A 23,842-nucleotide genomic window follows, 5' to 3' on the forward strand; every position below is an offset into this window, starting at 1 on the left:
ACCCACAATCTGACCAACCCCCCAAACCACTTGTACCTTTGGATAGCAGCTTTTAATCCAAGATTTGTCCTGGGGTCCGTTCGGCAGGTGATGCAGTTATTGTCCTAAAAAAATACTTTTAAACGTGAAGTCCCGTGCCCAACGGGAGTATCTGTGCCCTAACCTTGCACCACCCATCCGTCCCTCCTCCCCACCCTCTTCATCATTAGGAATGCTCCAGGCAGATTGCCTCCTATTCCCCACCTGTGGCAGCCTGGCACATGGGCTGGATCGTTAAGGACCTGTGCAATGTTCAGCATGGAGAAAATGTTTCAATGGCATTCCTAATGATGAAGACGATGGGGAGGAGGGACGGAGGGGTGGTGCAAAATTAGGGCACAGATACTCCCGTTTGGCACGGGGCTTCAAGTTTAAAAGTATTTTTTTAGGACAATAACTGAATCACCTGCCGAACGGACCACAGGACAAATCTTGGATTAAAAGCAGCTATCCGAAGGTACAAGTGGTTTGGGGGGGGGGGGGGGGGGCAGATTGGCTGTTGCATTGCTGGATGCTACTCCGGGACCCCCGCCAGGCACCTGGATCTCTTTCACAGCCAATGTTAAAGTGTCACTATCCCTTCACAAAGCTTCTGACCTGTCATAGAGACATGTCAAAAGTTTTAATCAGTCTGGGTCTGATTGTTCAGAACCGTATCAATCAGACCATAGAGCTGGGAGAAGACGCGCTACAGCGCGTTCCCTCCCGGCCTTGTGTCACATGATCAGTCGGGCTATATAGAGCTCCATTATAAGTCCGACTGATCACATGACACAGAGACACGCTGCAGCGCATCTTCTCCTGGCTCTATCTCCTGATCAGTACGGGTCTGAACACTCAGATCCGGACCGATCGAAACTTTTGGCAAGTCTCTATGACATGTCAAAGTTTTGTGAAGTGACAGTGACACTTTAGGACCCAGTTGATGAACTACCTGTTTGGCCAGTTGATGACTGGGTCAGGACACCGCTGCAGACACTGATGGGCTGAACGTGCAATCCATCAGCTGGGTTGGGCATTTTCATAGCCGGGACCTCCGCCGGAAGGCATTTTTCCATGAGTTCCAATGGCGGGGGTCCCAGAGCCTGTGACCCAGCGTTGTGGGTGCACCAGAAAAGGTACACTACCGTTCAAAAGTTTAGAGTCACCCAAACAATTTTGTGTTTTCCATGAAAAGTCACACTTATTCACCACCATACGTTGTGAAATGAATAGAAAATAGAGTCAAGACATTGACAAGGTTGGAAATAATGATTTGTATTTGAAATAACATTGTTTTTACATTAAACTTTGCTTTTGTCAAAAAATCCTCCTTTTGCAGCAATTACAGCATTGCACACCTTTGGCATTCTAGCTATTAATCTGTTGAGGTAAGCTGGATTTGCACCCCACGCTTGCAGCTAGAATAGTCATTTACGACATTAGCAATGTATAGAGTGTATTTGTTTAAAGTTAGGACTAATTTAAAGTTATCTTCATTGGAAAGTACAGTGCTTTTCCTTCAAAAATAAGGACATTTCAAAGTGACCCCAAACTTTTGAACGGTAGTGTAAGTAGTGTGTTTTTTTTAATTATGTTACCCCCGCCAATGCCAGCTGAGAAATTTTCAAATTGTCTGACTTCTTCTTTAAAGGGGTAGTGCGGCGCTAAGAAATTATTTACAGAATAACACACATTACAAACTTATACAACTTTGTAATGTATGTTATGTCTGTGAATAGCCCCCTTCCCCGTATCCCACCACCCCCGCACGTGTACCTGGACGTGTTGGTGCATTATACATTACCTGATCCGCGTCGAGCCCGTCTGCCATCTTGTGCCAAACGTCATCTTCGTCCGAATCGCCGCCGCCATCCCTCCTCTGCCGCGTCATAACTGTGCTCAGCCGCGATTGGCTGAGCACAGTTACGCTCAGCCAATCGCGGCTGATGACGCGGCCGTTGAGCCAATCGCAGCTGAGCACAGTTAATAAAATCATAAATCCCGTGCGCTCGGCCGAAAACCTACGCCAGCTGAGGACTGGAGTAGGTTTTTGGAGTATCTTTTGGCGGAACGGATGGTGAATTGCGCGGTGAGTCCGCGCCCTCGGTTCTGCCCCCTTCACACCCCCTCCCCCGGCGTACTCGGCGGAAAGTGCCGATTTGCGAATATTTTATTCGCAAATTGGCCATTTGCGAATAAAATAATACGCAAATCGGCACTTTCCGCCGAAAATCATCCATACGCCAGATGATACATGTCCCCCTTAGTTTTCTTTAAAAGGTTTAAATTTTTAAAAGCCATCAAATAATATGAAAGTATGAAAGTAATGACTTGAGGAACATAGATAACATCAGTTTTACCATAGGGCGAACGGCGTAAATACGAAATCCCTTAAAATAAAAGGAATTGCACCTTTTTTTCAAATTTCACTGCACATATAATTTTTTTCTGCTTTTGTAGCACATTTTATAGAAAAATTAAGTCTGTATTTGCAAAGTATAATTGGTGTCGCAAAAATTAGGGCTCATGTGGGTCTGTAGGGGGAAATATGCAAGCGCAGTGGCCTTTTAAACATGAGGAGGAAAAAACGAAAGCGCAAAAATGAAAACTGGCTCCGTCCTTAAGGGGTTAAAGTGACTCTGTACCCACAATCTGACCCCCCCCAAACCACTTGTACCTTTGGATAGCTGCTTTTAATCAAAGATCTGTCCTGCGGTTCATTTGGCAGGTGATGCAGTTATTGTCCTAAAAAACAACTTTTAAACTTGTAGCCCTGTGCCAAACGGGAGTATCTGTGCCCTAACCTTGCACCACCCCTCCGTCCCTCCTCCTCACCCTCCTCATCATTAGGAATGCTCCAGGCAGATTGTCTCCTATTCCCCACCTGTGTTACTACGGCACATGGGCTGGATCGTTAAGCACCTGTGCAATGTTCAGCATGGAGAAAATGTTCCAGTGGTGAAGATGAAGAGGGTAGGGAGGAGGGACAGAGGGGTGGTTCAAAGTTAGGGCACAGATACTCCCGTAGGGCACGGGGCTGCAAGTTTAAAAGTTGTTTTTTAGGACAATAACTGCATCACCTGCCGAACGGACCCCAGGTCAGATCTTGGATTAAAAGCAGCTATCTGAAGGGACAAGTGGTTTGGGGGGGTCAGATTGTGGGTAAAGAGTTGCTTTAACATGATATATATATATATATATCTATATATATATATGTGTGTGTGTGTGCGTGTGTGATAAAATTTGTCCCACATAAACTAACCCCTCATACTGTGATTGGCTTTACAGTTCACTTTTGCCCTTTATGTAACAGTAAATTTTCCCACTAAGAAAACGCAGTTAGAACGCATGGTGGAACTCGGCCTCCCTCCTCTCTTCACAAGCCGCCACGACACCGCTACCCAGCGCGTCCTCCTGAGGTGACGTGGTGCGCGCCCCCGGCCGGCCTCACAGAACGAAGCGCGAGATGGCGGCGCGCTCCAGTCAGGCGGCGCGCTCAGGCGGGGACGCGCGCCGCTCCAGCTGTGGCTGTCTGACGTGGCAGAGCTCGCTCCCCTCCTCCCTGCGCTGCCGGCTCCGCTACAAGTTCCCCACAACTAGAACCGGGCTGCAAGAAGGGACGCCACACGGGGACAGGTAACTACTCACCGGACACACACTCCACACAGGCTACACGGATGCAGGGATGTCACCTGAGGGGGGATGAGGTGACCCTGTGAGTCAGATAGGATGGGTGAGGGGGGAGAAGGCTGGAGAAGGCTCCTAGATGGCAGCTGTATCCCGGCTGTGTACCATCACCATAGTGCTGTAGTGTCCTGCTGTGTACCATCACCATAGTGCTGTGGTGTCCTGCTGTGTACCATCACCATAGTGCTGTGGTGTCCTGCTATGTACCATCACCATAATGCTGTGGTGTCCGGCTATGTCATCACCATAGTGCTGTGGTGTCCGGCTATGTCATCACCATAGTGCTGTGGTGTCCGGCTATGTCATCACCATAGTGCTGTGGTGTTCGGCTGTGTACCATCACCATAGTGCTGTGGTGTCCGGCTGTGTACCATCACCATAGTGCTGTGGTGTCCGGCTCAGTACCATCACCATAGTGCTGTGGTGTCCGGCTGTGTACCATCACCATAGTGCTGTGGTGTCCAGCTGTGTACCATCACCATAGTGCTGTGGTGTCCGGCTATGTCATCACCATAGTGCTGTGGTGTCCGGCTGTGTACCGTCACCATATTGCTGTGGTGTCCGGCTGTGCCATCACCATAGTGCTGTGGTGTCCGCCTCTGTACCATCACCATAGTGCTGTGGTGTCCAGCTGTGTCATCACCATAGTGCTGTGGTGTCCGGCTGTGTCATCACCATAGTGCTGTGGTGTCCGCCTCTGTACCATCACCATAGTGCTGTGGTGTCCGGCTGTGTCATCACCATAGTGCTGTGGTGTCCAGCTGTGTACCGTCACCATAGTGCTGTGGTGTCCGGCTGTGTCATCACCATAGTGCTGTGGTGTCCGCCTCTGTACCATCACCATAGTGCTGTGGTGTCCAGCTGTGTCATCACCATAGTGCTGTGGTGTCCGGCTGTGTCATCACCATAGTGCTGTGGTATCTGGCTGTGTCATCACCATAGTGCTGTGGTGTCCGGCTGTGTCATCACCATAGTGCTGTGGTGTCCGGCTGTGTCATCACCATAGTGCTGTGGTGTCCGGCTGTGTCATCACCATAGTGCTGTGGTGTCCGGCTGTGTCATCACCATAGTGCTGTGGTATCCGGCTGTGTACCATCACCATAATGCTGTGGTGTCCGGCTGTACCATCACCATAGTGCTGTGGTGTCCGGCTCTGTACCGTCACTATAGTGCTGTGGTGTCCGGCTCTATACCGTCACCATAATGCTGTGGTGTCCGGCTCTGTACCATCACCATAGTGCTGTGGTGTCTGGCTCTGTACCGTCACCATAGTGCTGTGGTGTCCGGCTCTGTACCGTCATCATAGTGCTGTGGTGTCCGGCTCTATACCGTCACCATAATGCTGTGGTGTCCGGCTCTGTACCATCACCATAATGCTGTGGTGTCCGGCTCTGTACCGTCACCATAGTGCTGTGGTGTCCGGCTCTGTACCATCACCATAGTGCTGTGGTGTCTGGCTCTGTACCATCACCATAGTGCTGTGGTGTCCTGCTGTGTCATCACCATAGTGCTGTGGTGTCCTGCTGTGTCATCACCATAGTTCTGTGGTGTCCAGCTCTCTACCATCACCATAGTGCTGTAATGCCCGGCTGTACCATCACTATAGTGCTGTGGTGCCCTCGGGTGATGTCCTGTCTGTGACACTTGTCACTGCTTGTGTCTGTGGACTAGAAGCATATGGGGCCTGTGCTGCTCCTGGACTCCACTTATCTCCACATCTAAGTATCTGCTAAAAGTTATCAAAACTTTGTCAAGAAGTGACAATAAAATATATATATATATGTGTGTGACGGTTATAGTGAAGTCTATGTATCTGTGTATGAGGCTGTCTGTCTGTCCATCATTTAGATAAACACCTGTCTATCTGTCATCTATTGATCTTTTATCTATCATCTATCGATCAATCAATGATCTATCTATCTATCTATCTACCTACCTATCTATCTTCTATCTATCTATCTATCTATCTATCTCCTATCTATCTATCTATCTTCTATCTATCTATTATCTATCTATCTATCTATCTATCTATCTATCTATCTATCTATCTATCTATCTACCTATCTCCTATCTATCGATCTATCTATTATCTATCTATCTATCTATCTATCTATCTATCTATCTATCGCCTATCTATCTCCTATCTATCTATCTATCTATCTATCTATCTATCTATCTATCTATCATCTATCGATCAATCAATGATCTATCTATCTCCTATCTATCTATCTATCTATCTATCTATCTATCTATCTATCTATCTATCTATCGCCTATCTATCTTCTATCTATCTATCTATCTATCTATCTATCTATCTATCTATCAATCTCCTATCTATCTATCCATCCATCCATTAATCATCTATTTATCTATCTATCATCTATTGATCAATCAATCAATCAATCAATCAATGATCTATCTATCTACCCATCCATCCATTAATCATCTATTTATCTATCTATCATCTATTGATCAATCAATCAATCAATGAATGATCTATCTATCTATCCATCCATCCATTAATCATCTATTTATCTATCTATCATCTATTGATCAATCAATCAATCAATCAATGATCTATCTATCTATCTACCCATCCATCCATTAATCATCTATTTATCTATCTATCATCTATTGATCAATCAATCAATCAATCAATGAATGATCTATCTATCTATCCATCCATCCATTAATCATCTATTTATCTATCTATCATCTATTGATCAACCAATCAATTATCTATCTATCCATCCATCCATTAATCATCTGTCATCTATCGATCAATCAATTGTCTATCTATATATCTATCTATTGCTACGTTTACACGGAACGATAATTCGCTCAATCATACGATTAACGATGTCGGAGTAACGATTTTTTTTATAACGATCAGCGTTTAGACAGAACGATATATCGTAGGGAAATTCGTTTTGCGATTGCTTAAAGCCTATCTCACACATTGGTTAAATCGGCGAACAACTGTTCACACGGAACGATCTGTGAATTTTTTGCGAACGATCAACTACGATTTGAGAACTTGTTGAAAGATCAAAATGAACGATTTCTCGCTCGTCGTTTGATCCTTCGCTGCGTTTACACGTACGATTATCGTTCTAATTCGATCATTATTGTGCGAATTCGCACGATAATCGTTCCGTGTAAACGCAGCATATCTTCTATTTATCTATCTCCTATCTATCTATCAATCATCTATCATCTATCGTTCAATTATCTATCTATGGGTCCATTTACACAGAAAGATTATCTGACAGATTATCTGCCAAAGATTTGAAGCCAAAGCCAGAAACAGACTATAAACAGAGATCAGGTCATAAAGGAAAGACTGAGATTTCTCCTCTTTTCAAATCCATTCCTGGCTTTGGCTTCAAATCTTTGGCAGATAATCTTTCTGTGTAAATGGACCCTATCCGTCTATCTCCCTATCTATCTATCTATCTATCTATCTATCTATCTATCTATCTCCCTATCTATCTATCTATCTATCTATCTATCTATCTATCTCCTATTTATCTATCTATCTATCTATTTATCTATCTATCTATCTCCTATCTATCTATTATGTTTTTATTTCTCTATTATCCATCTAAATTTAACTTAAATCGGAAATCTACGTCTCTATCCATTTTTAAAGGGGTACATTAGTAGATAACATGTATCACCCATCCCCTTGACAGGTGATAAATGTTAGATCATGGGCATCTAACCATAGAACAGACAGGGGCACGTCTGATGCAACAAGACACAATTTCCTGATAATGAGCAGTGGATGAGAGAGAAGAGGAGGGGGGGGGGACCTGGGGAAAGTCTTTTTGAATGCAGATAACGCCATATTTGCCTAATAAACCCAATTACAAAGTTTCTTAAAATCTCTTGTACTATTGATTTCTGCAAAAAAAAAAAAAAAAACAGTGAGGGTCCCATTTCAAGGGATGATGGGGGCCCGATCAATAATGTCACAGAGGTCGGACATCGTTACCAATGTCCTTGCAGCCCTTGTTTAAACACCATACTTTACCTAAACATGTTGCAGGTCTTCTCCGGCGCTCCTTTTTCCTCCCGGTCCCGCGCGTAGCAGCAGCTTCGTTGTGGCCTGTCTTAGCTGACAGACCGCTCAGCCAATCACTGGCCACGGCAGTCCTGGCCAGTGATTAGCGACGCGCGGTCGGTGCCCAATGATTTTAGGTTGCTGATTTTAGCATCGCTGATCGTTGTCTCTATTCCATGGAACGATAATCGGCCTAATCGGGCCATGAACATGCAAACCCTCGGTCACTGGCTGATCACAGAGGTCTGACATCCTTGTTTGTCTTGTTCTGCTGTTACACAGGGAGATGTGCGGCCGGGGGTCCCGTCCAGCAGTCGTCCGTGTGCCCTGAGCTGATCTAATTGATACCACCTTCTTAGAATATTATGCTCTCACCTATATGTGCAGTCCAGGGCTTTCTGTTAATTTTTTTTACCATGAAAATATTCATGATGCATAGGTCACATTTCAGAAAGCTTCATTGGTGTGCATTGTTAAGTATTTTAGTGCTGAATTTCAATGCAGAATCTGCCCTGAAAATCTGTAATAAAATCCATGGATATGTCCTTGGTTATGATTAGACCTCATTCACACGCCTATAATACGGTTCGCAATTGTGGACCATACTATGGATGTGCATCCGTACTTTTCTGCAATGCACAGACCTCTACATAGATAGATGGTGATTGTGGGTCCATAATGTCAGGATTTTTTTTTTGCGGCATGGATCACAGCCCTGTAACATGTACCGTTGTGTGAATGGGGTCATGTATAGGTCCCTAGTGCAGTCCGCAATTACAGACAGCATTACAGATGTGTGAATGAAGCCTTAAAGGGGTTGTCCAGCAAAAATCTTTTTCTTTCAAATCAACTGGTATAGATTTGTAATTTACTTTTATTTAAAAATTTCAAATCTCCCCATACCTATCAGCTGCTGTATGTCCTGCAGGTAGTAGTGTATTCTTTCCAGTCTGACAAAGTGCTCTCTGCTGCCACCTCTGTCCGAGACAGAGACACTCCAGAGCAGGAGAGGTTTTCTATGGGGATTTTCTACTGCTGCGGACAGTTACTGACATGAACATAAGTGGCAGCAGAGAGCACTGTGTCAGACTGAAAAGAAAACACCACTTCCTGCAGAGCATACAGCAGCTGATAAGTATGGGAAAACGTGAGATTTTTTTAAAAATAGAAGTAAATTACAAATGTATATAACTTTCTGAAGCCAGTTGATTTGAAAGATAAAGATTTTTACTGGAGTACCCCTTTAAACTAATATTTTAAATAGATAAAGGTAATTTATATTCGGTGCAGGAATTTTACAAAGTTTTTTTTTCGGTGGGTAGCAGTAATGCTGTAACTGACTACTAATATGTCTTGAACCAGTAGTACAGGCTATATTACATATGTTTACAGGTTCAGTGACGTTTTTATGGCGATTGGTTCCCTTTAAGGGTTTGTTGTCTAACCAGCAAGAAATGTTGTGACATGGACCGTAATATAAACTCTATCTATATGTAATATGCAGTCTGGTCCTCACAAGTGACTATGAGAATTTCATTTGTGAGATCAGACACTGGTCGTTGGTTGAGAGCGATTGAGATCTCACCCAACCAGGCCTCTATGGACCGTGCTTTGTGCACTGGGGCACAGTCATACTGGAACAGAGAAAGGCCAAATCTAGATGGTTCTCACAATATTGGAAGCATACAGTTGTCCGATATGTCTTGACATGCTGAAGCATTAGGATTTTCCTTCACTGGATAACAGGTGTGTGTTGTTAAAGGAGAAGTCAGGCGTATTATAAAATCCTGCAGCCAGCAGGGGGGAATTGAGTACTAAAGCTGCGTTTACACAGAATGATTATTGTTCGAATTTTCACAATAACGATCGCATTTGACCGATAATCGGCTCCTTTAAACACAGCGAACGAGAAATCGTTTGTTTTGATCTTTCAACATGTTCTCAAATCTTCGTTGGTCGTTCGCTAAAAATTTGCAGATCGCTTCGAGTTAACAGTCTTTCAATGATTCACCCTATGTGTGAGATGGGCTTAAGCGATCTTAAAAACAATTTTTCTTACCATTTATTCGTCTAAACGCTGATCGTTATAAAACCAAATCGTTGCTTCAACGATCGATTGGGCAATTTATCACTTTGTGTAAATAGACCATAACTTACCTTTTATCTCCGGCACTGACATGTCACAACCCGGCTGATGGATTGGCCACTCAGTCAGTCATTGACTGGGACACCGCTCTAGTCACGGACTTCTCCTATAAAACCCTGTGGGGTCCAACATAGGATAAAATAAAACAAAAGTACGGACCCTTTTATTTTAATGGCTGGAACATAGTCAGTGGCTACTAGTGGTATCCTAGTTTTGTCTCAGATTATGAAACAAACCCAACCACATTTCTCAGTCCAAGCCAAAACTATACTGAAAAACGACCTAAACGTAGTATATGTCAGGTTTATGTCAGCATGCCATTTTGACAGTTCCCTGGTGTATCCATGCCTTTAAGGGACAAATCATGGTATAAACAACAGGGCTGTGGAGCCTGTAAGCCATATCTCCAACTCCGACTTCTATCAGGCACCGACTCCGACTCCCAACTCTTTCATAAATGGCCAGTCAGATACCTGGGGAGTTATTTATCTCACTGGTGTAAAGAAGATCTGTCTCAGCAGCTTCTTCCTAATGTCCTACATGATCCTGGGGCGACTGCTGAGGGAATAAGGCAAAGATATAAAGCAGATTCTCCTGTGTGTGTGCAGTGGATGCAGCCAGTCTCCAGCCTCCATGTCCTGAACTACTCACAACTAGACTAGATGGAGCAGGTGGTCTTTTTTGCTGACAAACTTCTATGTTTCTAACTGAATATTGGCAGTACACAAAGAAACACTGCTAACAATTCCAGATACAAATTATATAGAGGTCAGCCATAGTGATAGGGGTCAGACATAGGTCCCGATTTATTAGCTTTCTGTCAGTGCCCGTGCTCCTGAATCATTGCGGCCCCACAGGAACTACCTGCTCAGCCAGTCAGTGACTGCAGCTGTGTCCCGCCTCACTCACTGATTGGCTGAGCGGGCATTTCTGAGTGGGGCAGTGACATCACAGAATCGGGAGCCCAGCGGGGGACCATAAGCCATGACACTGCACTACAGGGGCACGGGGATGGGTAAATAGGGCTTCTTTATCATGATTATGTTCCAACCAAAAGTAGCTCCGACTCCACTGCGGATCCGGTATGTGTGAAGGCACCCTTAGGGTAGCTTCACACACACCGTATTGCAGTGAATTTTGATGTAAATAACTGAGCACAGCATCAAATCTGCACCATCAAATCTGCTGCGGATCTGCTGCTGATCTGCTGTGCATCGGTCGTGTGTGTTAGCAGGTGCTAACACACATGACCGATGCGCAGCAGATCTGCAGCAGATTTGATGCTGTGTTCAGTTATTTACATAAAATCTGCTGTGTATTGCAGCAGAAAATTCACTGCAATACAGTGTGTGTGAAGCTACCCTTAGACACATTTTCGGTGACGAATTTAACCTGCAGATATGTCCCTACTGCACAGGAGACGCCGAGGAGGAAGGTATGTCTCTTACCTTCCTCCTCAGCGGCACTCCAGTACAGTTAGTCATTTGCTACACAGTCCTGGGAGACTGTTAGGAGCACTGCCCACCCCCATAGTGCCAATTCAACCCCGGCCAGCCTGACAGTATTGCAGTCTTACCAGATCATGGAGCAAGTTACTAACTGCATCGGAACTGTGCTGAGGAGGAAGGTAAGACACATACCTTCCTCCTTGGAGTCTACTGTGCTATAGAGACACATTAGCAGGTTAGATTTGTCTGTGTTTTAAAAAAAGGTGTGTGAACATTGCCTAAGAGCGCACCACATTTTTAATAGTGTCTCAGGCTGTTTGAAAACTGTGACACACACATATACACACTTTTATTCATCTCCCCCACTATGTAAATGGAATCCTTTATTGACATTTGCTCAATGTTTGTTCTTTCAGCTTTGTGGAGTTTGTATGTTGCATCCAGTATATTGTAGGCCCCATGTAGGTTCTGCAGGTATTAAAAGAATAACTTTACTCATAGGGTCCTATTCCACGGGCCGAGGAGGGCCCGATCAACGATGTAAACGAGCCGGCGATCTGCTAGATCGCCACTCGTTTACTGGGCCTATTCCACGGCCCGATGATCGTTCAGCGAGGGCTGCAAGGACATCAAGCGAGCCTTGCAGCATCATACATTACCTGTCCAGGCTTCTTCTCCGCGCTTTCTTCGTCCCCGGGTCCCGCGCGCTCTATCTTCAGAATGGCCGGTCAGCTGACAGGCCACACTCAGCCAATCACAGACCGCGGCGGTCCCGGCCTGTGATTGGCTGAGCGCTCCGTCAGCTGACCGGCCATTCTGAAGGAAGACATGCGCGGAGAAGAAGACAGCGCGGAGAAGAAGCCTGGACAGGTAATGTATGATGCTGCTGCTTGTTAAATCGTCGGTCGCCTGCCGCGCACTGCTATTCAACCGTAGCGATGCGCAGTGGGGGAACGATGATCTTAGGTCTGGCCCTAAATGAACGATCAGCCGATGACACGATCATCGGCTGATCGTTCTCTCTATTTCATCGAACGATAATCGGCCGAATCGGGCCAAATGGCGCCGATCCGGCCGATTATCGTTACTGTGGAATAGGGCCCTTACACTGTACTTAGCTCTCACTGGCGGCTCCAGTCATTCTTTATAGAGCTGGCAGAGGGCCGAATACACCATTCGGCTCTTTTTAGTGGCTCCATAGAGAATGGATGGAGTGGAGGGTCACGTGCAGTACCCGCAGCTGTATTCAAAACAAAGGAGCCAGGGTCCGATGTGGAAATCGCTGGGGGGTTTGAAGGTTGGATGCCCACGCAATCTCTTACTTGTCCTGTGGACAAGTTAGTTTTAGGTGGAGAAACTCTTTAACCCCTTCAAGACCGAGCCCATTGATGCCCAGATGTTCGCGTCAATTTCCGCCTTCTAAGAGCCATAGCGCTTTTATTTTTCCACCTACAGGGCTGGTTGGGGTGTCATTTTTTGCGCCATGATTTCTATTTTTTATAAAGATCATATTGGTGTAAAAGAAAAGTTTTGATCGCTTTTTATAAAAAAATACTCTGATATATCATTTTTTAAAAATCAGCAATCCTGGTGTTTTTTTTGTTCACCGTGCAGCAACAATAATGTTATATTTTAATAGATCGGACAGTTTCGCACCCTACGATATATAATATGTTTATTTTATTTTTATAATGAGAAAGGGGGTATATTAAACTTTTATTGGGGGGTGGGGGTTATAAGGGTTTTTTTTCTTCAAATACTTTAAAAAACTTTTCTTATTTTACACTTTTTTTTTACAGTATAACATGCAATCATTAGATTGCGTGTACTGATCTATGCTATGCTATGTGTTATCGGCGATCTGTGCATAGACCCTGCCTGAGAGCAGACTCTATACATAGAACACCGAACAGACAGGATGGAGGTAAGTGGATTACCCCGCCCGTCGGTACAAGCGATCGGGATCTGCGGGGGTCCTCATCACTCAGTGACAGGAGCTTGTCCTGTCACTGAGTACTTTAAACGCTACGATCGCAATAGATTGTGACGTTTAAGGGGTTAATGACAGGCATCGCAGCTGCCTGTCATTATGCTGGGCTCCTGGGACACTGATATGTGAGGGACTGCTCTCACTGCAGCGGTCCTGCACACATCAAACCCCTCACAGTCTATACATATTGCTGACGTGAATGGGTCAGTCTCCAAAAGTTCTTTTAGATCAACTGTTCCCAGCAGGTGCCAGAGATTTGTAATTTACTTCTACAAAAAAATCCCATACTTACCAGCTGCTGTATGTCCTGCAGGAAGTGGTGTTTTCTTCCCAGTTTGACCCAGTGCTCTCTGCTGCCACCTCTGTCCATGTCAGGAACTGTCCAGAGCAGTAGCAAATCCCCATAGAAAACCTCTCCTGCTCTCCAGACTGGAAAGAATACACTACTTCCTTGAAGGACATACAGCAGCTGATAAGTACTGGAAGACTTGATTTTTTTTTTTATAGATGATGAACAACCCCTCTAAGCATGTACTCTCCACAAATCATTTTAGCTCAATCAACTCGTACTAGTAGTTTATTGCTGCTTAAATTTAAAATAACTTGCAGGATTTTTGCAAACAGATTTTACAGCCTCTGCAGCAGCGTCCAGACATGTCTCGGTGGGCTTTTATGTACACTTTCAGTATTTTTTTCATGTTTGTAGATTCCTCCCACTCATTCAGTCCGCTACAAATTACGGATTGGGCACCCGTAGTGCATCGGTATTTCTGTAAATTTTTTGAAGCACAACCTTTCAACATGTGACTGATGACTCAAAGTTACAATCCGTAGAAAATAGCGGATCCCATTGATTTCTATGAGAGAATCTGCAAAAAAATCTGGGCCCACACTAGGACATGTCCTTTTTTTTCAGGATTGGTTTGCGTCCTTGTAATCTACTGACATAGACATCAATGTGCACCAACTCGAGTACGGAAATATGGTTCTGTAGATTACGGGATGTGTGAATAAGGCCCTAAGCCCTTATTACACGGTGCGACCGACAGGAAAAATCAAGCTCTGTGAGCGCTTGTTTGCTCCTCTTTCCCAGCTTGCTGCCGCCGCTATTGCATGCGTGGGGGGGCTGTTGGGGGCTGCCCGGGTGATCGCTAGATTGTCTTGGCAGCCTATAGCATACAGCAGCGGTCTGCTGCCGCTGCTCCTGTTCCACGGGGCAACGGCAGCAGATCGCTGCTATATTAGTCGTTTGTCTTTCAACATGTTGAAAGACAAACAACAGCAACGATCTGTCGCCTGATTGTTACCTTCTATAATGGTCCATTTACACGGATCGATAATTCGACCAATCGATTGTTTAATGATTTTGAAGCAACGATTTGGTTTTTCTAACGATCAGCGTTTAGACGAATAAACCGTTAGAAAAATTGTTAAAAAAATTGTTATTGCGATCGTTTTTAAGATCTTTTAAGCCCATCTCACACATAGTGTGAATCAGTGAAAGACAGTTTACATTAAGCGATCTGCGAACTTTTAGCGAACGAGCAACAACGATATGAGAACATGTTGAAAGATAACATGACGATTTCTCGCTCGTCGCTTGATCGTTCGCTTTGTTTACACGAGCCAATTATCACTCAAATGCGATTGTTATCGTGAAAATTTGAACGATAATTGTTCCATGTAAACGCACCATAACAAAGGACGAGTATTGTTCTGTGTAATAGGTCATTTAGTCTATAACAGTTTCATTGAAGTCTTATAACTTTATTAACCCCTAGACAACCTAGGACGTACCGGTACGTCCTGGAAGTCTGTGCCCAGACTACCCTGGACGTACCGGTACGTCCTGAGCTATGAAGCGCGCTCACCGTTAATGACACGCTGCAGCGTGCCATTAACTCCTTAAACGCCGCAGTGTGACTGTGGTGGTCCCAATCATTAAAACGGACCGCCGGAGGTTTCTCACCTGCCTCCGTGCAGTCCGATCGTCGCTCTCGTCGCCGATAACACTGATCAATGCTATGCCTATGGCATAGCAGTGATCAGTGTAAAAATCAAAGTAATCAATGTGCAAGTCCCCCAAAGGGACTTAAAATGTATATAAAGAAAAAAAAGTAAAAATCACTATTACACTACCCCAAAGCCCCTCCCCCAATAAAAGTTGAAATCACCCCCCTTTCCCATTATATAAATAAAACATATATAAATAAATAAACATATAATATACCGTAGCGTGCGCAATTGTCCGATCTATTAAAATATAACAAGCGTCATTGCAAACGGCGTACGCGAAAAGAGGGAAAAAAGTGCGCGGATTACCGATTTTATGTTACATTATATATATAAAAAAATTAATAAAAAGTGATCAAAACGTCCGAGCTACACAAATATGGTATTAATAAAAACTAGAGATCATGGCGGAAAAGATGACACCCATACAGCCCCGTAGGTAAAAAAATAAAACTGTGATAAGCGTCACAATAGGCCCATTTTATTAATAATTGCCAAAAAAAAAAGGATTTCATAAAAAAATTAAATAAAATATATATATATATATATATATATATATATATATATATATATATAACATTAGAGAATCTGTGTAACCTGCATATGGTTGTGTTTGGGATGACCTATAGAGTAATAGTATCACGTCGCTTTTACCATATAGTGCATTACGTAGACACAGGAACCCCCCAAACGTTACCATATTGCATTCTTTTTTACGATTTCACCTATTTATATCTTCATAAATAATATATTTAGGATTCTGTCATACATGTTATGGTAAAATGAAAGACGCCATTACACAGTACAACTATTCCTGTAAAAAACAAGGCATTACATGGCCTGTAGATAGAAAACTGAGAGTGCTGGAGCTCTTAGAAGGGGAGGAGGGAAAAAGGAAAACACTAAGATCAAAATTTGCGCGGTCCACTGGGTCATTTTGGGCCTGGTCCTTAAAGGGTTAATACCATGGAGTGCAGAGCTCTGTAGTCCCTCGATGTTTATAAGCTGCTGCTGCTGTGAAGCAGCCACCCCGGTTTTCTGTCTGTATTGTGCAATCATCAGTGGTTGGGTAATCTGGAGTTGCAGCTCATAAATATTGAGGACTGCAGAGCCACTTCATTTACATAGGGTTAGAGAATAAACAACATGTCCCTGTCAACAGGTTTAGATAGGGCAGCCTAATCCTGGGGATATAGGGGGAAATTTATCAAACATGGTGTAAAGTGAAACTGGCTCAGTTGCCCCTAGCAACCAATCAGATTCCACCTTTCATTCCTCACAGACTCTTTGAAAAATGAAAGGTGGAATCTGATTGGTTGCTAGGGGCAACTGAGCCAGTATCACTTTTCACCATGTTTGATCAATCTCCCCCATAGTGTCTGTAAGTGCAGTGTGTAGGATGATAGGTAATAAAATAGAGAAACTATCATTATTCAAAGTCTTTCATCACATATTACCTGGAAACATTTTACTTTACTGCTTCTAATCTAAAAAAAAACTTTACAAACAGATGTAATTGGGAATCTCCTTCTGTTTTGTGTCTGCAGCGTCTGTGCGTCTCCAAGACGCTTTGAAGAGTTGCTACATAAACTTTTAATGTTTGGAATAGTAAAAGTTGGGAAGTAATTGCAAAGAAACGTTAGGCAATGTTCACATAATGTCTTATCAATCCCACTGACGTTCCACATCCAAAGCAAGTGATTTTATACCATATTTACATGCAGCATACACGATCCTCACAGAATATGCAGCATGCACCATATACAGCATGCACCATCCTCACAGAATATGCAGCATGCACCATATACAGCATGCACCATCCTCACAGAATATGCAGCATGCACCATATACAGCATACACCATCCTCACAGAATATGCAGCATGCACCATATATAGCATGCACCATCCTCACAGAATATGCAGCATTCACCATCCTCCCTCACAGAATATGCAGCATGCACCATATACAGCATGCACCATCCTCACAGAATATGCAGCATGCACCATCCTCCCTCACAGAATATGCAGCATGCACCATATGCACCAATATATGCAGCATGCTCCGTCCTCACAAAATATGCAGCACGCACCATCCTAACAGAATATGCAGCATGCACCGTCCTCACTAGAGATGAGCGAACCGGGTTCGAGTCGACCCGAACCCGAACGTTCGGCATTTGATTAGCTGGGGCTGCTGAACTTAGATAAAGCTCTAAGGTTGTCTGGAAAACATGGATACAGCCAATGACTATATCCATGTTTTCCACATAGCCTTAGGGCTTTATCCAACTTCAGCAGCCACCGCTAATCAAATGCCGAACGTTCGGGTTCGGATCGACTCGAGCATGCGCCATCCTCACAGAATATGCAGCATGCCCCAGCCTCACAGAATATGCAGCATGCACCATATGCACAGATATATGCAGCATGCGCCGTCCTCACAAAATATGCAGCACGCGCCATCCTAACAGAATATGCAGCATGCACCGTCCGCGCAGAATATGAAGCACGCGTTGTCCACACTGAATATGCAGCATGCACTATCCTCACAGAATATGCAGCATGCTCTGTCCACACAGGACATGCAGCATGCACCGTCCTCACAGAATATGCAGCATGATCCATGCACACAGAACATTAAGTATGCACTACCCTCACAGAATATGCAGCATGCACCGTCCTCACGGAATATCCAGCATGCACCATTCTAACAGAATATGCAGCATATTCAGCCGTCCATACAGAATATGCAGCATGCTGTGTCCACATAGAATATGCAGCATGTGCCATCCTAACAGAATATGCAGCATGCTGTGTCCACATAGAATATGCAGCACGCGCCACCCTAACAGAATATGCAGCAAACACCGTCCATACAGAATATGCAGCATGCACCATCCTCACAGAATATGCAGCATGCTCCATCCTCACAGAATATGCAGAATGCACCGTCCACATAGAATATGCAGCATGCTCCGTCCTCACAGAATATGCAGCATTCTCCATTCACACAGAATATGCAGCATGCTCCATGCACACAGAATATGCAGCATGGACACAGAATATGCAGCATGCGCAGTGCACACAGAATATTGAATATGCAGCATGCTTCATGCACACAGAATATGCAGCACACCCCATCTCACAGAATATGCAGCATGCACCATCCACACAGAATATGCAGCATGCTTCATGCACACAGAATATGCAGCATGGACACAGAATATGCAGCATGCGCAGTGCACATAGAATATTGAATATGCAGCATGCTCTGTCCTCACAGAATATGCAGCATGCTCAGTGCACACAGAATATGCAGCATGCTCAGTGCACACAGAATATGCATTATGCTCCGTGCACACAGAATATGCGGCATGCTCAGTGCACACGGAATATGCGGCATGCTCAGTGCACACAGAATATGCAGCATGCTCAGTGCACACGGAATATGCAGCATGCTCAGTGCACACAGAATATGCAGCATGCTCAGTGCACACAGAATATGCGGCATGCTCAGTGCACACAGAATACACAGCATGCTCCGTCCACACAGAATATGCAGCATGCTTTATATTCCATGCGGGACAGCCCCCTTTGAATGACGGTGGGGCTACACCTTGTGCATATCCGTGGTAAATCCATGGCTTATCAGCGGCACACCTGAGGCAGAAATCCAGCATCATATGTTTGCTGCAGCTCCTCTTGTAAAATACACGTCAGATTTAATCCGAGGCGTGCACACTACCCATAGTGGGGCTAGCCTACTCTGACATCATTAGATCATCTCATCTTAGTTGCTGCTCTGACTTGAACATTTGTGATTCATCCTTACAAGGTCCCCTCCTTCTTCTGCATCATCCCTTTTGACAATATACTGGTGATTTTATTGACTAAGGATTAGAAATGGAAAACAAGCAAAACTATTTCAGTGCTGGAGCGTCCAAAGCTCACGCTTCTGCCACGTCTACCTCCAGAGCACACGCCGCCCTCCCCTTTCCCCCATGTAGAAACAAAGGCTCGGGAACTACAGGCTCGCTATCAACACACTAGACCAGGCAACCTGTTAGATTTGGAGGAAGCAGTTCTTAGTCCAAAGCCGATAGAAAGCACAAGGCATTGACAGCTGTGGCTCTTCTCTCTCATCTCTAATGTTATTTTAAGGAGACATTGAAGTTTATTAGTAGCACGAAAACAGTCAATAGCTATGTGAGCAAAGAACTATACAGGAGCAGCATTGCCTGAGCGTTTATACCGGTATGATGTGTATCCTTACATATAGTAGGCACACTATAGTAGTCACTATGTCCACTTACTGTTTTACTTTCTATGTTCTAGAGGACAGAAGAAATTTTGCAGCTGCTAATGACAGAATGAGCCAACAAGGGTTTGTGGCCTCTCCTCCGTACTCTCAACCTCAGCCGGGACTCGGAGGGTTTTCTCCAGGCTATGGAACACCTGTAATAACACCGACCTATGGCTTTCCTGGTGCTACAAACATTGCATCTCCTCCACCACAGTTAGGTGAGAACTGGTCATAAAACACAACTGGGCAGTGGCTAATAAATCTCAGGCTAGGAAGTATTTTGCCTGTGGCACGGAAGAGGCAGACCCCCCCTCCCCATTCCTGAGTATGACATATTAGTGATCTGTAATGGTTGCAGTGGTGCCTGCTGGGGCATCTGTATAAATGAAGAATGAAAGTCTAGCTTTGACTGTTTAGGAGGGATTTATCATTGATACGTGTGTGATGTACGCCAGGGTGAAGGCACAGCTTCGCCCCTTATCCCTGGTGTATGCCTACTGTTTCCTCCGCAGCTGGGGGGGGGGGGTTGCGCAGTAAGGCGGGGAGGAGGCGTGGCTTCGTCCCGCACCTCAATTATCATGATTTATGCCTGCTCGCAGGCCTAAATCACGATTTAGATCTACACCTGCTGGAAGCAGGTAAAGATTTGGTATGTTGGGTGCAGGGTCAGAGGCGTACGCCTCTTTGTGAATTCGGAGCGGGGTCTACTTTAAGACCAACTTACGAGTGTGTTGGTCTTAATAAAGGAGAAGTCTGGCCAGACCCATTTTTTTTTATCAAGTGCTGGGGAGGATATAAGAAATAACATAGCGCTGCTCTGTTCCACAGGTCCCTCGCTGCTTCCTGGTCCAGGCGAGGACCTGGGTCGTGACGCGTGAGGTCCGCTCAGCCAGTCAGCGGCCGTAGTGGGGTCCCACTACAGCCGCTGAGAAAGTCTGTCCGATGCTTCACTTTCCATTATGTGATCTGACAGTGCTGTGCGTTCTGTGTGGCTGCTATTCAGTGAATAGCCGGGGCTGGAGTGTATACACTTTGTATACACTCCGGCTGGGATTCCTAGCGGCCGCAGGAAAGACTGACATGTCAGTTTTTTGCGCCGGCCGGAATTCCTCTGACTTCAATGCAACGTAAATTTTCTATTAATCATGGCTAGGAATATTTATCAAAACTGTCCACATGGACCAATCACAGCAAAGCACTTTAAAAAATTTCCACTGTGATTGGTTGCTTTGGGTAACTAGGACAATTTTCCATTTAGACAATTTTGATAAATGAGTCTCAATGTGTACATTTTATGTAAAAGCACAATACAATCCATGTGAATAGAGTCTTAAAAAACCCTCATTCTCAGGCTATGTTCACACAACGTATTTGTTCGTAAAACCACGTTCATTGTACAGCGGCCGTGATTATTACGAAAATATACGTTACCTTCCCGTCTATGGGATCCAGGCCGGAGAGTAAACATGTGGTATACGCTCCGGCCGGGATTCCTAGTGGTGCCGCAAACAACTGACATGTCAGTTTTCAGCAGCCACTATTCATTGAATAGTGGCCGCAGAAACCCTGTCAGTGCACACTATGGAGCAAGCGGCTCCGGCCGCACGCTCAGCCAATCACTGGCCGAGACGGAACAGCAGTGTTTGAAGATACTCCTCCTACTACCATTCCTCTCCTATCCTCTTTTTATTCTGTTTTATTGAATCCTTATCCAGCAGTTAGTAATATAACTAAGTATTATAAAAACTAAGGGGGGTCTGCATAATCGGCAGCTTGTGAGCTTTTATTCCTATTAGCTTTGTCCATGACATTTATAAATGCCTGTACACTAGCCGCCCGCTTATGTACACTGTACTTATCAGTAAGTTGTGCTGGGGGCAGTGGTTTGGTCAGCATAGCACTCTATACCTCCACTTATGATTTGTGTACATACTTTTGCCAGCCCCCTCAAACTGATTTATGACCAGATGAACTCTGATGGGGTCATAAATAAAATTACAAGTTTAGGATAGAAGAGATCAGGCAGTGAAACAGACCCTTCAAGGAATTTTCTATGACAGATTTTACTGTAAACCGGAGTCAGTACAGAGAAGAAAAACTGAGCAAAATGCTTAAAGGGGTTGGCCACTTTATAGTAAAATATTTCAGTGTACAGTATTAGTGACTGTATATACTGTCACTGTATATACTGACAGCATCTCCCTGTGTACCTCATAGAGCTAAACTCAGACTCCCCTCCTCCAGGCTGTGCTGTCCTGCTCTGTGGTGAGTCTGTTCATAAGATGACCGACATGGAGGAGCATGTGACCATGGCCCACCCCGCCAGTGTCCACCCCTGAGCCTGTATATGTCTATGGAGGACAATGGGGGCGGGGCATGGTCACATGCTCCTCCATGTCAACCATCTTATGGACAGAAACACCACAGAGCAGGACAGCCCAGCCTGGAGGAGGAGAGTCTGATGTTAGCTCTATGAGGTACACAGAGAGCTGCTGTCAGTATATACAGTGAGTACACTTACTAATATGGTACACTGAGAAATTTTACTATAAGGTGGCCAACCCCTTTAATAAAAATCTATAAATAAAGTGTTTTCTACCATTTATAATAGGAAAAAAAGAATAAAACCTATTCAGGTGTCTGTGGCCTGTATGTATAGGACTTAAAGTGGGGTTTTAGCCTGGCGGCCGCTATTTTTCTCTGTTTGTTTTATAATTGGATTTGCTTTTATTTGCTCTGAGATTGCACTGATCATTGGAGCAATAAAATAAAGATTAGAAAACCTTTTACATTCATACATGCATACATATGTACAGTGTGAATACATACCTGGGGCAAATATGGCTCCAAAAAAAATCTTTCTCTTTCAAATCAAATGGTTTCATAAAGTTATATAGATTTGTAATTTACTTCTATTTAAGAACATCAAGTACTCCAGTACTTATCAGCTGCTGTATGTCCTGCAGGAAGTGCTTTATTCTTTTCAGTCTGACACAGTGCTCTCTGCTGCCACCTCTGTCCGAGATAGAAACTATCCAGAGCAGGAGAGGTTTTCTATGGTGATTAGCTACTGCTCTGGACAGTTCCTGTCTCGGACAGAGGTGTCAGCAGAGAGCACTGTGTCACACTGGAAAGAATCCAGCAGGGCATGCAGCAGCTGATAAGTACAGGAAGATTCTAGATTTTTTTTAATAGAAGTAATAAATACAAATAAATCAATATAACTTTGTTAAACCAGTTGATTTGAAAGAAAAAAAGGCTGGAGTACCCCTTTAAGAATAGGCAATCTGCACCGTAACTACGGGCTGCACTATAGCTTGCCTGTTATTATTTTTTTTTTTCTGTGGTTCTGATCACGGCCCCAACATGTATTCGTAACAACTACAGATGTGTGTTTTGGGCCATAGAAATTAAAGGGTCAGCTTTCTGTCTTTATTTGCAAGTTTGGAAATGGGGACAGAATATGCGGATGTGTGTGACTGGGGCCCTATACTGGCAGAAAGCATGCTAGCGGGGTTATATCTGCTAGTTCTTACTGGTTACATGGTTTGTTAAAACACATATTTTATATATTTCTGTAGCTGGCCTGAAATCTGGTGCACAAGTTGGACCTCCTGTTTCCCTGAACTCCCCACCTCCTCCTTCTCCTCAGAATAACCTATATAATGGACCAAATATCCCTGGAAATCTTGTTCAAAGGTAATATGATGATATAAATTAAAGGGGTATTCCACTCAAACATAACTTTTTATATGCTGCTGCGCATGGTGATACAAACAGTTCCTTCCATACTTGTTATTATCTATTCAGTCTCCTTCCCCCAGTTCTCAGCTGCTGCTTTCTGCTGAAAACACAAAAATCTGCATGTGAGCTTTTCTCTCTCTCCCTCCTCCCCCTCCCTTCTGAGACAGCTGATGTTTGTCTTCAACATTGTAGCTTCTTTGTAATGCTGGGAGGGTTAATCACAGCGAGTTCATCAGCAGCTACACCTCAGAATAACCTTCCCAGCATTACAAAGAAGCTACAGTGTTGAAGCTAAAGCCTGACAGGGATTTGTTTACATCAGCTGTCTCAGAAGGGAGGGGGGAGGAGGGGGAGACAGAGAGAAAAGCTCACACACAGATTTTTGTGTCTTCCGCAGAAAGCAGCAACTCAGAACTAGGGGAAG

At 44.3% G+C, this 23,842-nt stretch overlaps 1 protein-coding gene across 2 annotated transcripts in view; it reads left to right on the plus strand.

Annotated features, from left to right (window-relative positions):
• Positions 1-3,523: 3,523 nt before the first annotated feature.
• SEC24D (SEC24 homolog D, COPII coat complex component) overlaps positions 3,524-23,842 on the plus strand; it is a 79,456-nt gene continuing 59,137 nt past the window's right edge. Inside the window, exons 1-3 of one of the 2 annotated variants that reach the window (XM_069978450.1) lie at positions 3,524-3,657; positions 19,707-19,892; positions 23,256-23,373. In XM_069978450.1, coding sequence (XP_069834551.1) covers positions 19,742-19,892; positions 23,256-23,373 — 269 coding nt within the window. In that variant the 5' untranslated portion in view covers positions 3,524-3,657; positions 19,707-19,741. Of the gene's footprint in view, positions 3,658-19,412; positions 19,626-19,706; positions 19,893-23,255; positions 23,374-23,842 lie in introns of those variants that run through there. The other variant, XM_069978451.1, reaches the window with a different exon arrangement.

The sequence above is a fragment of the Dendropsophus ebraccatus genome, chromosome 7 (genome assembly GCF_027789765.1).
Source record: "Dendropsophus ebraccatus isolate aDenEbr1 chromosome 7, aDenEbr1.pat, whole genome shotgun sequence".
NCBI lineage: Eukaryota > Metazoa > Chordata > Amphibia > Anura > Hylidae > Dendropsophus > Dendropsophus ebraccatus.